The sequence below is a fragment of the Acipenser ruthenus genome, chromosome 25, assembly GCF_902713425.1.
Source record: "Acipenser ruthenus chromosome 25, fAciRut3.2 maternal haplotype, whole genome shotgun sequence".
Lineage (NCBI taxonomy): Eukaryota > Metazoa > Chordata > Actinopteri > Acipenseriformes > Acipenseridae > Acipenser > Acipenser ruthenus.
In genome coordinates this window covers 23,390,385-23,406,393 of record NC_081213.1, presented here as the reverse complement: position 1 = coordinate 23,406,393, position 16,009 = coordinate 23,390,385, and the positions used below count along the sequence as shown (strand labels likewise).

The window sequence follows — 16,009 nt, the reverse complement described above, 5'->3', positions numbered from 1 at the left end:
AACTCTTACCCAACCAGGTTAAATAAACGTTATTTAAACACATATTATTACAAAACAGATATTAATTGCTGCTGAACTGTATGAAAGAAATGAACCAGGCATACAAACCTTTGTTGCTACATCTCTTTTAAGTTGGGTAATGCTTAAACATATATAGTGATATGAACAAAGGACAATATCAGTGAACCTTAGCTAGAAAAACATGCAGGAGACAGTTTTCTATAAAGCTGGAGCACTAATACATATTCAGCAGGTTATTACCTACATATAAATAAATATTTACCAAGTAATTAACATATAGTACTTAAAAATACAAGTATCATGCAGAATGTTATGCTGTAACTATGTTATTTTGTGCTGACATCAGTATATGGAAATGTTGCATAAGACAGACATTGCTAAACATGAAGTATGCAAAATAATGTTTGATCCAAGGTCCTTTAAACAAAGAATAGTAGCAGTAGTATTCGTAGGTTAAATTAAATTAAAGTAGACAAAACATTGACCATTAAATAAAGTAAAAGAGAATCAAACAAAAACACTTGTAAAAATAGAAAAGTAAAATAAAAGCCATTACAGTACTTGGTATTTGCCTAGGCATGCCTTTGAGCCTCTGATTTATCATGTCTATCTGCGACTGAATGGGTGGAGGTGCCGGTGGTGGCTTAGGCCGAGACCGTGGAGCTGCCATGCACGAGCGAAAAAGACAGTAAAAGGAAACATGCATGTGATTTAATGAACATTGGGGTGACAAAGTAAACAGACACTAAAGATATGAAAAGGGGTTATATACAATTATCTGCTTATATTGTATTGACTGAGAAGGAGTTTCAGAACTGAAAAAATATATGCATGGTTACTCTCCGAGTGGGTTTGGAAAAACCCGGCACAGTGCCTTGAAACTAAATTCATTATTTTCCTTAAATTCCTGACATTTTGGGACAACAAGAAAACAAAAAGCTTTTGAAAATAAAGTTAAGCCAAATCCAAGCTGATTTTCTTTGTTGGTAAGGGCTATATTATATACATATTATATTATCCTCTATTTACTTTAGTATTTTTTTTTCTTAATGATTTTGTTTCGTGTTAGAAAAGGTTAACAATATGAAGTAACTGAGAGGTCATATTTTGGTCAGACACCTATTGTCTCAGAAATACATACTGTATAAAATATAATATACTAGAACTAGGAACAACAACTTGGAAAAAAACAGAGCTAGATGGTGAGTGGAATAAAGAGTTGTCCACATCACAAAACCACCACGGTCAGACAGTTATCACTATTGGCAGTCTCTCCCAGGGCAGAGGCCTAATGACAGGGGTAGCGCTTGAGGTCAGACTTGTGCTTCATTATCTTGGCAGGGCTTGGCGGGAAACTCCCAAGAGTGAATTTAGCCAATGCTTTTGTCCCTTTATCTTTCCAGAGAACTGATTTTCCAGTTCATAAAATAACCAAACAGTTAAATACAAAATTCTGTTGTGTACTGTAGTACAACCGATAATGCTTTTTTAATTCAGAAAACTATATTTTGTTACTGTATATCACTATTTTTTAAGCATAATCACATTCCACGTAACTGATTACAATTGGGTCTAACGCATGCTGCCTACCTTTATTTGAGGTAGTTAAAAGTTAATTTTCAGGGTCAGTATTTTTCCTAGAGTACAATGCCAGGGGATAAAGAGGTACAGTACCTTCATGGTTTGCCCCAGCATGATCTGGTTAGCCATGACAAAAACAACATGAATTCATGCCAGATTTATATTTGAAAACCTAGAATTCCCCAAGCAGAGATAGCTGAATTGCAGCTAAATGCCCTTCTCCCATATAGCCCTATACCTTCTCAGCCAATAGCCTCCATAACACATTGTCAGCATTCACAGGTTTAAGGTGTTAGTTTTCTATTTAACCCTCTCCCTTATATTAGTGGCTTTTGACATCACCAGGCAGTGTTGCATTTCTAATTTTTACATCTTTGATCCATAAGTTTTGTATTTATTTATTTGAACACAGCATACGTTGTTTCTTTCTTTTTTTCAGATGTTTGCTATTCAGCACCTCTGAATATCTGCCACTTGTAACAGCAAATATTTGCTGGTTTTTAAAAGGGTGAGAGTTAAACATGCAAGAGGGTGCTACGTAGCTAAATTAGAAATACATTCATAATGCTATTGTCACGTATAGCTAAGTATTAGTAAATGTTCTTCAAACTATTTAGGGTCACCATTAGTCATTACACTAAGCTATACGGCAAGAGGTTTTCTACTGTTATTTTCTTTAGAATAACATGCAATGTACTAAATCAGGTATTATTTACTAGGTGCTGCCATACAGATAACAGCACAGGTAGCGGCGGGTGATTGGCATCTCAAATGTTGTTAAACTGTTGCTTCTGAAATTAAATAGACTGTATCCCTCTTTGAAGAAAAATACTAAATAACTCATCTTTTTCATTTAATTCTATTAGATTTTTGAAAAACATAAAAAGGGTACAAAGGCCCATATTTTCCACTTTTCCCTTATTAAGTTGTGTTGAAAATGCTCCTTTCATAAAAGTTATGCATCACAGTTTAAGGGACATTCAATACGAAGTGGATTTTTTGACCTTACTAATTGGAATAAGTAATTCCTTAACATTCCAGTGCAGTGCACAATAAGGCCCACAGTCTCTTTAATCTTGGTTACTTCACACAAAATCAAAAGCATTAGATTTTGTCCAAAAGTTTAATGTGAAGGTAGGCAGCAGTCACTGAAACTACTGTAGTACATTAAGCTTTTCATAACCAGTTTGAATGAGTTTTGTTAGAAACTGCCAGCACTTAACATGCAAATCACATAAATACCTGATTCAATGCACAGCTACTACATATCTTAATATGTAGTTATATAAAAGCAGAAAGACAGGCTTTATATTTTAACAACCATCTGAGCCTATATGGAAATGCATACCATTTTATCTTTAACTGTATTTCCTTATTTTAAATGTTATTGTCTGCTTGTAAATTGTCTCTTAAAAGTCCCCTACTACCCTCAGTAATATTGGCGCCATTGTGTATATATGAGTTTTGTCAGATTTTCTCCTGGTGTAAATGCAACTGCAAAATTGCCCTGCTGCTGCCCAATTTATTTAACTATAGAAAGATGAGGGAGACTGGGCTGTAGTATAGCTTTCAAAGTGGTCGCAATTGCCCAGCAAGTTCCCAATCTTCCTCCCCAGGCGACTGTAGCTTTTTCACACATGTAATGAATGGGTCTGAGATTGAGAAATCTCCTGTGTCTCCAGAGCCAAGATGAGCACCCATACACACTGAGTGCGGTGTCCTGGGTTACTATACTTGCTGTTACAGCTCTGGTCTGTCAAATGAAATTAAAAAAAAAAAAAAAACAATACAAAAATAAAAATGAAATCAGCAGTCCAGTCACTCTTGTCCAGTTAATTGTATATGCGTACATGAATATTTAGGATTTCACGTCAAATGAATACATTACAAAGTCCTACAGTGTTTAAAATAAAGGACTGTATTGAAAGGAGATTAGAAAATGATTAGATTGGGCTTTTCATGAATGAACACTTCCTCTGATAGACGTGTGTTGATTTGGTATATTAATTTGGGTTACTTACTAAGGTTCAGTCAGAAAACTCATGCAATAGATTATGGATTATTTATTAAAGCAGACTAAACAACACCACTACAATACACATTATTTATGATACATTCTTTGGCCTTTGGACTCGTCTTTTGAGGTACCCCTACCCATGAATTAGCTCATAGATAAGTGGAGAGGAGCCATGGGCAGGGGGGCAAGATTGCTGACCTCCCCTGTTAACTGAAGCCAAAAAGCAGCTGGGGAGGAGGAGGCGAACTTTGGTGCACAGCACAGAAGTAGTGGACTGAGGTAAAATAGAAATCCTTTCCTTGCCGATTGTTGGACATATTGTTTATTGAGGGATGAATAAGGACCCAGCTATTAGATTGATGATTTAGTCTGGTATTGGAAGCGCCTAACATGTGCTTGTTATTTACATGATTTGAACTAAGTTTAAAGTGAGTTCCCTGCCAGAACCATCGCTTTGGTTAATTTCTCAATGGTAACCTACTGGATAAGCCTGGACTTGTGCAAGAAAATACTGTAAAATGACTTGAAAGTAAAAGCAAAACCACTTATTGTCTGCATATATGTAATTCCATTTCCTTGGCCCAGATGATTTATTACACACCTGTATATGTTAATAAGGTTATATCAATGCATACTGCTTTATTTGTTTTTTTATTTAGGTAGCAATCAGCTAATAGGTTAAGAATATAATGGGTATGTATATTATTCAGTGGTTGAATATGGACAACAGATTATCCAATCAGTACAGGATGCAATCTGAGGTTTGCAAAAGCAGAGATAACCACTGAATAATTATTGATTTGCTGCAGGAAGGCAAATATCAACTTGAAACAAACATAGACAGTTACAAAATAATAATAATAAATAATAACAAATAAAATATTTATCAAGATTTTTAAAGAATTTGATAATGGTCAACAAAAACCTGCATTATCTGTAGAATATTTAAACTAAACTGCCTTTTAATAATGTATTATGTTCTTATGTATTACTCAAAAAAGACTGTATTGATTTTGCTATATTAAACCTAATACTGTTGTATGTGCATGTGACCTACTGGTGTCAAAAAATGCACTATAATTAAAAAGCCAAAAGCAATACTAAAGACTTCATTATTAAAGAAATATTGCCTTGCAGATCTGTAGTAACATGTTATTTCCTTGTTTCGTTATATGTTGCCAATGTTGTATGCCATATACAGACAGCACAAACTAACCCTTTAAGTGTTTTTGCATCTCCAGGGAGGGAGAGCAATACTTAAGAGCCTTAAAAAAAACTTGCAGAAAACAATATATATATATATATATATAAAAAAAAGAACTAGGCTACAATGTATACATAATATTTCACCTGGATCCTTTTGATTCTCTACATGACAGAGAGAGCAAGGAGGAGAGAAGAGAAGGAAGAATAGATATGCAAGATTAATGAGAGAGTGAATCTGAATGCATGTCCTTAAAGAAGGTGGCACCTTAGCTTAACCACTCCGTCACCACTTGCCAGCTGCCAACCTATAATATCAATGGATATCACCAATGTTCTCCAACAAAGGGAGCACACTTCAATGTAAAGCCAAGCAATGAAAACACAGTTTTAGATTCCAAATACAGTAAAGCAAATGTTGTCATAGCAGCCTGAGAAAAAAAAGGTTAAAGTATAATAAAAATAAATTAAAAAAGAAAAACAAGGAAGACAAAAAAGCTGTTTTTAATAAATCACAACACAAGACAAATTCATGATCCGTAATACAGATGTATATGTATATATCTATATATACAGTATATACACAGAACTCATTTTGTATTCCCATGTGCGGCTTTCTAATCCCTTTGGCTCCCAGTGTACAAGACTCGGTCATACTTTCTTTATTGTGTACCAGTGACAAGTGTTCCAAAAACTGAGGGATACATAGAAGCAAAGTAAAAATGCATTCAAATTCACAGACATAAACATTAATGCAAAAAGCTTACAGATATTTCATGTGTCTCACAAACAAATGGATCAGTTGGAATTCCTGATTAAGGTTGACAAGAACTGATTGGACTTCTCACACTTGGTTTCACAGACAGAAGCAACAGACAAAAGGCAAAAAGAGACTTGAAGCAAGAAAAGTGATATCGGTGGGGGGGTTTTTTGGGACTCGTTGGATAAAATGGGAAACAGAAAGAGTGAAAGACAGGGTGGAAAGGATGAGGTAGGTACTCACGAATGGTTAAATCCATCACTTGAGAGGCCAAGCAGAAGACAGGATGCTCATACATTTCTCTCTTTTTCCCTATAAAAGAGGATTTGGGCATGCAAGAGGCTTAGGTCAGAGGTAAAGAGGTTAGAGGTCAGAGGAAAATCGTTGTATGTTAGGTCAGAAGGAGAACAGTTGTGGTGTTTTGGGGAAAGGAAACAAGGAAAAGCGAATCATGTCAGGGTTTTTTTTTTTTTTTGGTTTTGTTTTTTGACAGTTTGGATTAACCATTCAGCATGCCCATGTGTCACAAAGAAGGCTGTGACCAAGAGGAGTAAAAATCTCTATCAGATTTTAGCAAATATATTATGGCAAAAACATCATGGGTAAAGGAAGACAGAGTTTATTAGGTTAGGCTCCAAGATACTAAGGGTTGATGCCTTCAGTATCTTAAGCACCTACAGGTATTTCTTTATAGACACTGACTGAAATAGGTATCAAATAAGTCACATTAAGATGTTGAGTGTATACAGTGAATACATATACATGTACTGTATATGTATACACGTATATAATATGTAGGATTGTTTTAGACAATAAGTGTTAAATAGGTAATTTTAGTGTCCGTTTTTAAGAACAATTTTGCAATTTAATGTGACGTCTATGCCTATAAAAGAAAACCTTGAACATGCAGCTGGTAGATGTTGGGTTGTCTACAAAAAAACAATCCCAGCATGCTTTGTAAATTGGCATCATAACCACTTTTTATAAAAGTGCATAAAAAAGTGACAAAGCCAATAAACAAGGAAAGAGGAAAAGCAGAAGAGAGCAGGTAGTGAGCAGGGATGGGGTACTTCTCTGAACTGGGAGCTGGAAAAAACCTTTGTTGCTTCAATGTATTCCCAGACCTAAGAGTCACTGTGTGAAAGAGATCAGGTCGTCGTAAACCAGGAGGAATTGAGGCACAAAAGGGAATTAAGATCCACTATGAGCTCTTTATATTGGAATTGAATGCATTTTTACTTACACATCTCTAATATTGTGTATGTGGCCTACACCACTATTAAACTGATCTGAAACAAAAGGTACAGTTACATTAACAAACCTATACAGTCAACATACGTATACTGTACTTCAAAGACCCATTGCTGGCATGTGCTCACCATCATGTCTTCAAAACCCATTGTTACTTGAACAGTGTATTTGGAATTCCTAATTGTACCAGAAGTATATTTAAAATGCAATCACCTAAGAAGCTGTAGCAATAATATACCTACATTGTTTTACACCCACTCTTCAGCTTGTCAAGTGTTGGTATCATTTAAGTGCCTAATTATCAGTATATGTCAAATATTACAATGTAAAATTGCCAAGAAAGTTGTTTTCTTTCCCACTGGTACACAATTTTCACCTTTATCATTAGAATTCCCAGCTTTTCCACTGCTGGTAAAATCACAGGCTAATATATATATATATACATACATTATATATTGTGAGTTTCATAGTCGTACACTGTAAGAGATGGTCTCAAAAATAAAAGCACCACAAATTCTGAACGATCCAGCTCAGTTTACAACATGAAATACCTGATTTGATTTAGTATAGCCTTGCTAGGACATTTTGAACTTTTTTTCAGGTGGTATTAGAGACATGTATTGGATGCAGGAAGGTTTTTTTTTAATCCTTAAATACCTAGTGTTAAATGTCTTTGTTTGAAAAAACTAAACAATTCAGTGATAATCAGTAGTCTTGATTATCAATAGTCTATTTACCCTTTACTTCCCAGAGTATGCTCCCATACCTAATGCCTATTTTCTCAATGTCAAATGTATTGGCCAGCAAAGGATTTAAGTGGGAAACTAAAAGCAGAATTGTTAATCCTGTAGGTGGTGATGTTGTAAAGCACCAATATGTGGTTGTCCATTGGATGCACTTTTATAGTACCTTGCATTATATGTAATACAGTTTTCATAATTTCTTGCAGCTTAGTATTAGAAACTGTTCTAAACGCCTGTGGATAAATTAATTCAATGTGTACAATACAGTTTTTTTCACCCAAGTTCAAAATCCAAATTGGCCTATATTCTCCTATGGGCAAATCACAGCTAAGTCCTCCCTCCATAGTAAATGTGTTAAATGGGCAATTTGCCCACAGTAGAAAAGCAGGCCCTTGGTCTTCTTCTCCACTTCTGCATTGGACCTGTATGGCTAACTTTACAAAAATCTAAACCAACCAATTCTACATCCTTACTTATGCACCTAAACATATCAGGAACATTTCTGGTACCATAACCACCTTGATAGTTACGATAAGTAAATTCTTTCTGGCACGATAAAAAAAAAGAAAAGTAAATTTTACTTTCCCAACATTATGCATTGCTATAAAGTGTTCTTGACATGTGAAAATGTAAATCTAGTTACCTTCGACTTTGGCATACTCAGACAGTCGAGTGTAGTTAACCAATGCAGCTTGCTCAAGACATTTGCGGATTACAGTCTTCACTTCCTCTTGTGGAACCTGGGTTACTATATCCTTCATTAGAACCTTTACAGCAAAACAAATGAATACCGTATTCCATCTGTATGGTCTCTTGTTAAAATAACAATTTCAACACAGGTGTTTTATTGAAATAAACATCAACAAGAGCATGCTAAAAGAACAAACACCAATATTAATTTGTCAGTTTTTAAATGAAATTAAAAATAACAAAATATTGTTTAGGTAGTCTTAACAAAGTGTTACAATTGAATTAAGCTGAAATGAAAATTATGTTAATGTATCAAAATCTTAAACAAATTGACAAATGAAGGCCAAGCTTTCATAAAGAGATGATACATGTAGGCACTCCTAAATGAATCACCTATTATTCAAATTGTTTTAGCACCCACGTTTTGTTTTCTTTTTAGAAAAATGGTGGTGTTTTTTGTTGGAAATACTTCTGGCAAGCCTTGCATTAAGGAGTTGCACTTCCTTGGTCCTTTCACCTGGAGTGAAATTGTCCCCAGAATACTGCTTCCCCCAAATGACTGACAGAAATTGCAGCCAATAACATGCTTTGACGCTGCTGGGGTGAACTGACTTAGGAAGTGCAATAGTAACAGACTGTCCGACAGTAAGACAAGGGAATTGTGTGTGGACCAAATTTCATGTTATAAAATAATGTTTGCTGTCACATGTGTTTCTTTTAAAACTGCAAATCAGACACCTACAGTATGTAGCGAATGGAAGTGTATGACAGGTAGGAATTTGATTTTGTTAGGTCAGTCTGCCTACTTTTCTTTCTCAACAGTTTAGTGTTAATTATAATTTACATCAGTTTACAGGAGTTGTTACACATAAGGCAATGGAGAGGCTGCATACCCTTTCTAGTAAAGACAATGTGGCTTTTAAAGCACCTTCAGGCCGACCAAACGGGAAGCAATACCTGTTTTAAAAAAAAAAAAAAAAAATCCCATTAAAATATGATGGAAACACTGAAGACATGAACTGACTGGGGTTCACAAAGTACATGGAGACATAGTTATATTGTGATGTTAGGCCTCTTGGAATGGATGTTATGAAAAGGGCTGTAACTGTACATTTGCTCTATTATTATTATTATTATTATTATTATTATTATTATTATTATTATTATTATTATTACCAATATATATATATATATATATATATATATATATATATATATATATATATATATATATATAATATATATATAAAATGTATGTAAAGTATGCATGTGAAGATACAGCCCCAGAGATCCAGCTATTGCAATACATACCTGAAATGTGTGATCTGATTTTCTAGAAGTAAACGCAATCTTTCTTTTATCTCTTCAAAACGTTCCTTCTCCTCGACTGTCACAGTTCCTATTCCATCAGGCCTGGGGGGAAATGAGATTCAAATAACAACACAATTTACAACCCAGCCAGTAACATTGTATTTTAACACAAGCTTAATTAGGGGGTGGGGTGGGGTGGGGTGGGGTGGGGTGGGTACAGGTCTCCTTATCTTAAGGTACTGAATGGGTGATTTCTTGAGAAAATAGTTATATTACCAAAATATTTGGGAATTCATTTGGTGTTAATTTCAACCCCATTTAACAAAAATGTGAAGGATTTTGTCAAATCTGCTTACTAATTACTTCCAAACACATGTCTGTTTTACCACCAATAAACAAGCCAAATATGAAACCTAAAGGCTTTCTTAAGCCATTCACCCCTATGGATTGCATTTGAGACAAAGTCTGTTTTGTAAAACGGAAGGTAAAGTGCAAATTGAAATCACAATATGTGTTTCCTCTATTCATTCAAACAGCACAAGAACAATACGAGACGTTCCTGCATATATTTACATCATCCTGAAATCCAGAATAAGAGGGTAGCGGGCCATCTTAATACATTCACGGAAGGAGCCAACAGTCCAGGCAAACATCATTACAAGTTTTGTCCATCAAAAGCAAAGTACAAGGCTTTTAGGTTTGCTGTGCAGTCTCTGTGAGCACAGTGTCTGTTTCTGTGTTGTAAGACCCCTTTCAATTGAATAAACTGAACACTTACGTATAGGCCTCCTTCAGTGTGCAGCCTAAGCTGTGTAAATCCCCAGCACTAGAATAGTTTGGCAACACAAAAGCTCCAGTAAAGGATTACAAAACCTTTAATAAACCTCCTGTCAGGGGTTAATTGGCTGGCTTTATTTTTCTTTATTTACAGGCATCGATTCAAAACCCGAGCGCTCCAAAAAAATCGCAATTTATTCTGTAGTGTTTCAGTGACCTTTAAGGAAGAAATGTCTTAAATTGATGAACTCCCTGACTGATGGCGTTCTTGGAAACTGAAAGAATCTGCAGATCAAAAAGGTAAAGAAGACGTATTGGAGGCTATTGTCTGGCTCAATTAAAAACTGAAGAACTGTTGACCAATTGCTTTCTGCTAGTCCCTTGCAGTCTGGTAAAACTGCAAGAAATCCTGATTTAAAAAATAAAGGAATACACTACTGGTAGGCAGTTGGGTTACTATTAGTAAACCTCAAATTTCTAAATGAACAAACCTTTCAGGTTACACTGTACAATGTTTATTTAATATTTAACATATATTGGGGAAATAAAGAGTATTTGGGAAAGATTTTTAATAGTTGGACTGGTTGGCTTGCTAACCACTAGCAGCTTATGACTGTATGCAATTGTAATTCATAAATAAAACACATAATTACTTTCTTATTAAATCCATTTGAAACTTCTGTTCATGACAGACTCTACAACCAACATGATTTAATTTCCTCTATTTGTATCTATATTTAACTATATCTATAAATACGTATCTACAAGCACACTGAATAGCTCTGATGAATAAACTTTGCTGGAGTGCGACTGCATTCTACAGGTCAGCCGCAGCCATTTTTGGAGCAGTATGGATGTCTGGAAGGGCCTGCCAACTAAAACCCATCACAATCGGCGCGACTTTCTTTTTCAAACAGCTGCAGACTATACTGTATCTGACATGAGGCGCATCTCTTGAATCTACCTTTCAGATTTTCAGCAAACCATTTTCTCACTGTCCTTCACAAAGATGACATTTTCGGGAGTGTGATGAGAAAGATGTCATGTCGGTTGCTTTTCAAGTTATTGTCACAGTGGTTAGCATCAGTTCTGTCAACTTTACTCTCCTCACAATCACCCATCTTAAACCATGTCACAAATAATAATATTTACAAGGCTTTTTTGTCAAATTCTACATACATAGGTATGGCAAATATATCAGTTTCGTTGGAGATGGGAGGAGTTTGCAAATAAAAGGACAATTTTACATAAAAAGGTATCATTTTCACCTTCGAGACAATAGCTTAGCTAGCAAAAATAAAAGCGTACTTCATGTCAAGTTAATATTTTTAAATTAACCCTTGAGTGTAAAGAACGTTTTTTTTAATTTCTTGCACTGTTTTGAAACCTCGCTCAGAGCTGTTATTATTATTATGAATTTCATACATCCCTCTGCCAAGTTTCCACAGATTAAACTAAAAAGTGCTTCAGGGAAAACATGACTGGCCTAAGTTCGTGGATAATAATATACAATACCTAGTTCATAAAAACCAATAACACAATACTATTATGTGTATTAGTGAGAGTCACATTCATTTTAAAAACACACTAACACCTTTAAGAAAACAAAACAACACGACCCAAAAGCACGTTGATAATTCTAACACTTTATAACACTTGAGCTTTACGTTATTGAATGTGTAACGAGGGTCAGGGCTTGGCTAAACACGTATGTTTACAGCGCCACTTTTTGTTTCAGTCACTGATCAGATAGCGAGCCCGCAAAGTACAGCAGGACCTCGGACAGCGGCTAGTTAGTTTCTTCTCCGTGATGGCCTGTCATTCTGTCAGTCCTGACCTCCAGGCTGTCCTGTACCATCTGAATCACATTCTCCCTGCACCCTCTCGCTGACTGCAAGCTACTGATGTCTCACTGTCTGACCTGATAATAACACAACACAAATAGACAACCCACCTCAACTCCATCACTGTCTATCACTGGAGCAGCAGATTGATAGCCACATGGTGCTCTGTCTTCATTTGACCTTCCTCATCAGAATAGAAGTGACTTCTTTGTTTAACAAGCGCCAACCATGTTTAACAGCTATGCTAGACCAACTTGTAACTAGCACACATGTGCAGTGAAAGTCATCTATTAAATGAGTCCCACTTCAAAGTACACAGATAACCTCAACTGCCATTTAAAATTAGATACAAAATAATTTATAAAACATAGCAATATGGGTTTTCGTATCGCCCAAAACTGACTTTCGGATGTTAAATGCAGGTACATTGCATTATTTAATTTGGTTAAATAAAAGCATGATTAGAGATTCTATATAGTTTACTATCATAGATTTGTATCATATGTCAGTAGTCTGATGCAAGAGAAAATCCATTGGTTATTTATTTTTTTTAAATAATGAGAGGCTTGAAATTAAAAGACAATACACTGCTCGTCGTACACATTCATAAATGCGTGGAAGTGCATGTAGATTTTAAAATATAGGTACTTACTATGTATGAATTAAATATTTGTTTCTAAGCTGGAACTGGGGATTTATCACTAGCCTTAAGCTTTACATGGAGATATTCTTGTTCTCTTTGTGTAACAAAGGCATTTCACCTCATTAACTGTAGTGGAGTTAACATTTGTATTATCCAAGAGTGAGCAGTATGTTATATGCAGAAATATTACGGCACAGGTTGTTAGCTTTCTGAGCATCTGTTTTAATCAACGTGGCGGCTTCTTAATCCATGTTTGGGTTTCAGTAGAGACCATATTAAGAACTCTTTCTTACCTTTTCGGCTCAGGGGCTGGTTGAGATTTGGAATCCTTTCTTTTTTTAGAATCCTTTTTGAAATCCTTTTTTGAGTTAGCCTCAGGCTCAGGGACTGAGGGGTTTTGTGATTTGTCCCCCTCAGCCTCTGTGTTTTGTAGAAACCCACCAAGTAAATCTGGCATTTTCTGACTTTTGGTTATGCGTGGTGTGATTGTTAGTGACATTATGAGATAAGCATAAGAAAAGAAAAAACATAAGAAACAGAAAAAAATAAAGGAAACAAAGGAAACTGGGAAATCATGAAAAAGACAACAAAGAGAAAAATAAATTAAACATAACGAAAGAACAAAAGCAAGATTAAAAGTAAAGCAATAGGAAAAGGAGCGGCATGAAGTGGAGGTTGTATTGCAGCTAGTAATGAGTGACTAGTGCCACATTTTCAGATAACTATTCTTTAATGCTCTTTTATTTTTCTATATGATCTGAGCGTTCAACTGCTATTTCCATTCCCCCTATAGCAATCCCCAAAACACTAAAACATAATTTAATCCTTACCGTTTACCAACTATACTGTTTATATATATATATATATATATATATATATATATATATATATATATATATATATATATATATATAATATATATTTCCAGCCCTAGGACACAAGAATACGTATCTTAGGAAACAGGAGTAACACATTTTTTCAAAGCAGAAGTCTTCCCTTTTTAATTCCAGATTGCAGTTAGTTACCTGTTGCCATGAACGTGTGAAGCACAGAAAGCAAAGCTGTAATGTAGCAGGGTTGGGTCGATCATTGCTCCATTTTCTGCTCGTTCAAGTAAATCATTGAGATAGCAGAGATGTCTATGACAGCCTCTGACTCCATTTCGGGCACAATACTCATCAAGAACAAACACCTGCCCTGGACTGAACCAGCCCTGTTTAAAAGAAAACAGATTCATTGCACTGTTTGTGTTATACATCAAATATCAACTTGCATGAATTACCAGCATAAGATGCTGTATATTTAGCTAACCTTTCTAGCTAAATATTACCACTGAAATTTACGTTAAAGAATTTGTGAAACACATGCATACAGTCTGTCAGAAATATTTGGTTTTTACCCTGGTATACAACACTTCAATCTTGTATGTACAATATGATTAAAAAAAAAACCAAAAAACAATTAGACAACTTTAACGTTAATTAAAAATAAATATAAAACAGCTACATGTCCAGATTTTTGAATGACTGTATACAACTAAATTGAAATGATATGATTATAACCACAAGCTAAATGATGCTTTAAAATGCTTTAAAAATAAGCAGCTGTACATATGCCTTAAAACTATGAGAGATTAAACATGCCAGGTGTTTTAGCATTCACTCCCAGCCATAACCCCAGTACACAGTGGAGACAGTGAATCAGAATGGGGTTCTTTCTACTTGCCAGACAGGAGTAGGAGTCATTAAGCCTGTGGTCCAAAGTAAGTCTCTGTACCATCTCGAAAAGTGAAGCGTGGTCAAAGTTACAAGGATTAGCTGAGATAAATTCATCCATTCCATGCTTTTGAGCTCTGTCTGCATCTGTTTGGTCATTGCACATAGAAAACAACAGGATTTAGAGAAATAAAATTAATTCAGAAGTGTGCCTCACCTATAACAGTGCTTTTTATTCTACTCTTCTGCAAAGTACATACTGTAGTGTTAAACTTTCATTGTCAACTTGCATCAAAACAGAGCAAATAAACTTAGCTAAAATACAATTTGGCAATTTTTAATGACGTACAACCAACATGTTCTTTCAGTCATGCATGTATTATTTGGTTTAAGTAAACAAAGATGTGTGTATATCTTCATTATTTCTATAAACACTGGTGAGTTATTATAAAAGATGAAATACAATGCATTCTCTTTAACATTAATACAATAGATTCTGCCATTCTATATTGGTGAATTTCATTCATTGTTTGCCTAACAAATCATGAATTGTGTGCTAAAAAAAAATTCTTAAATCGGCTAAGCAAGGTTACTTAAAATATATATATATTTTTTTTTTAAAAAGGCCGAATTTGTAATTACACAGAATTTGTATAGTACAGTAGTAAAAAAATAATAACTTTCCAAAAATTCAAAAGGATGTTTACTGTAACTGTTGGTTTACATAATTAGTTGGAGTTGGTTGAGAAAATAGTTAGACATAGTGCCTGTTCTGCTAATCATCTCAAAAGACGAACAGAATTGACACAGCAAGGGTTACAGTCTGCCATTTACTATGAATTAAGGGCCTGAGTGCATTCACACTTCTCATTTCAAAGGGAGGCCTGTAGGCACTACCTCCAAAGGCCTAACTAATTAATCTCAACCTGTGTAGCTAACATACACTAAGTCTACCAGTGAAACAAAATGCCCAATACAATCTGGGAGTGGTCAAGTGGTTGCCCCCTGGGGTGCTGCTTTGTTCGTTAAGGGGTAACTAAATTAAAAGACACATTTTCACTTTCCATTACATGAAGTGAGCTTCCCATTACATGAAGTCCCTGCAAATCCTGAACAAATAAAGCTGATTTAAAATCCCTGCTCTGCATTCCACATCCTTTTCTATTGCTTTTCTACACCGGACAAGTAGACTATGTTGGCACCTGTCTTATTAAGTAACTATAAAGGCCTTTTGTCCAAAAACCTGTCTAAATAGCGTTTATTGACACTTTACACTTGCAAACCTACTACAAACCCTGGACTATGTTGTTATTGATCAATTGTGTAATCTTTAAATATATTTATACTCTAAAAAAAAAGAAAAACATCTTCGGAAAACATTTGTTTAGTATTTACTCTATCCTAATAATTGATTTCCTCCATGACACTTTAAACATCCTATAATAGCTACACT

The 16,009-nt window shown here is 35.1% G+C and overlaps 1 protein-coding gene across 20 annotated transcripts in view; it reads right to left on the bottom strand.

Annotated features, from left to right (window-relative positions):
* Positions 1-16,009, bottom strand: part of LOC117413889 (calcium-dependent secretion activator 1) — a 103,595-nt gene that overhangs the window by 27,830 nt on the left and 59,756 nt on the right. For 4 of the 20 annotated variants that reach the window (XM_058999688.1, XM_058999690.1, XM_058999680.1 and 1 more), the window contains exons 12-19: positions 14,567-14,703; positions 13,867-14,054; positions 13,135-13,305; positions 9,578-9,679; positions 9,160-9,223; positions 8,220-8,343; positions 4,970-4,987; positions 583-684 (exon numbers count right to left, since the gene is read on the bottom strand). In XM_058999688.1, the coding sequence (XP_058855671.1) occupies positions 583-684; positions 4,970-4,987; positions 8,220-8,343; positions 9,160-9,223; positions 9,578-9,679; positions 13,135-13,305; positions 13,867-14,054; positions 14,567-14,703 (906 nt within the window). Of the gene's footprint in view, positions 1-582; positions 685-4,969; positions 4,988-5,825; positions 5,895-8,219; positions 8,344-9,159; positions 9,224-9,577; positions 9,680-13,134; positions 13,306-13,866; positions 14,055-14,566; positions 14,704-16,009 lie in introns of all 20 variants that reach the window. The other 16 variants (XM_058999697.1, XM_058999698.1, XM_058999694.1 and 13 more) reach the window with 8 other exon arrangements.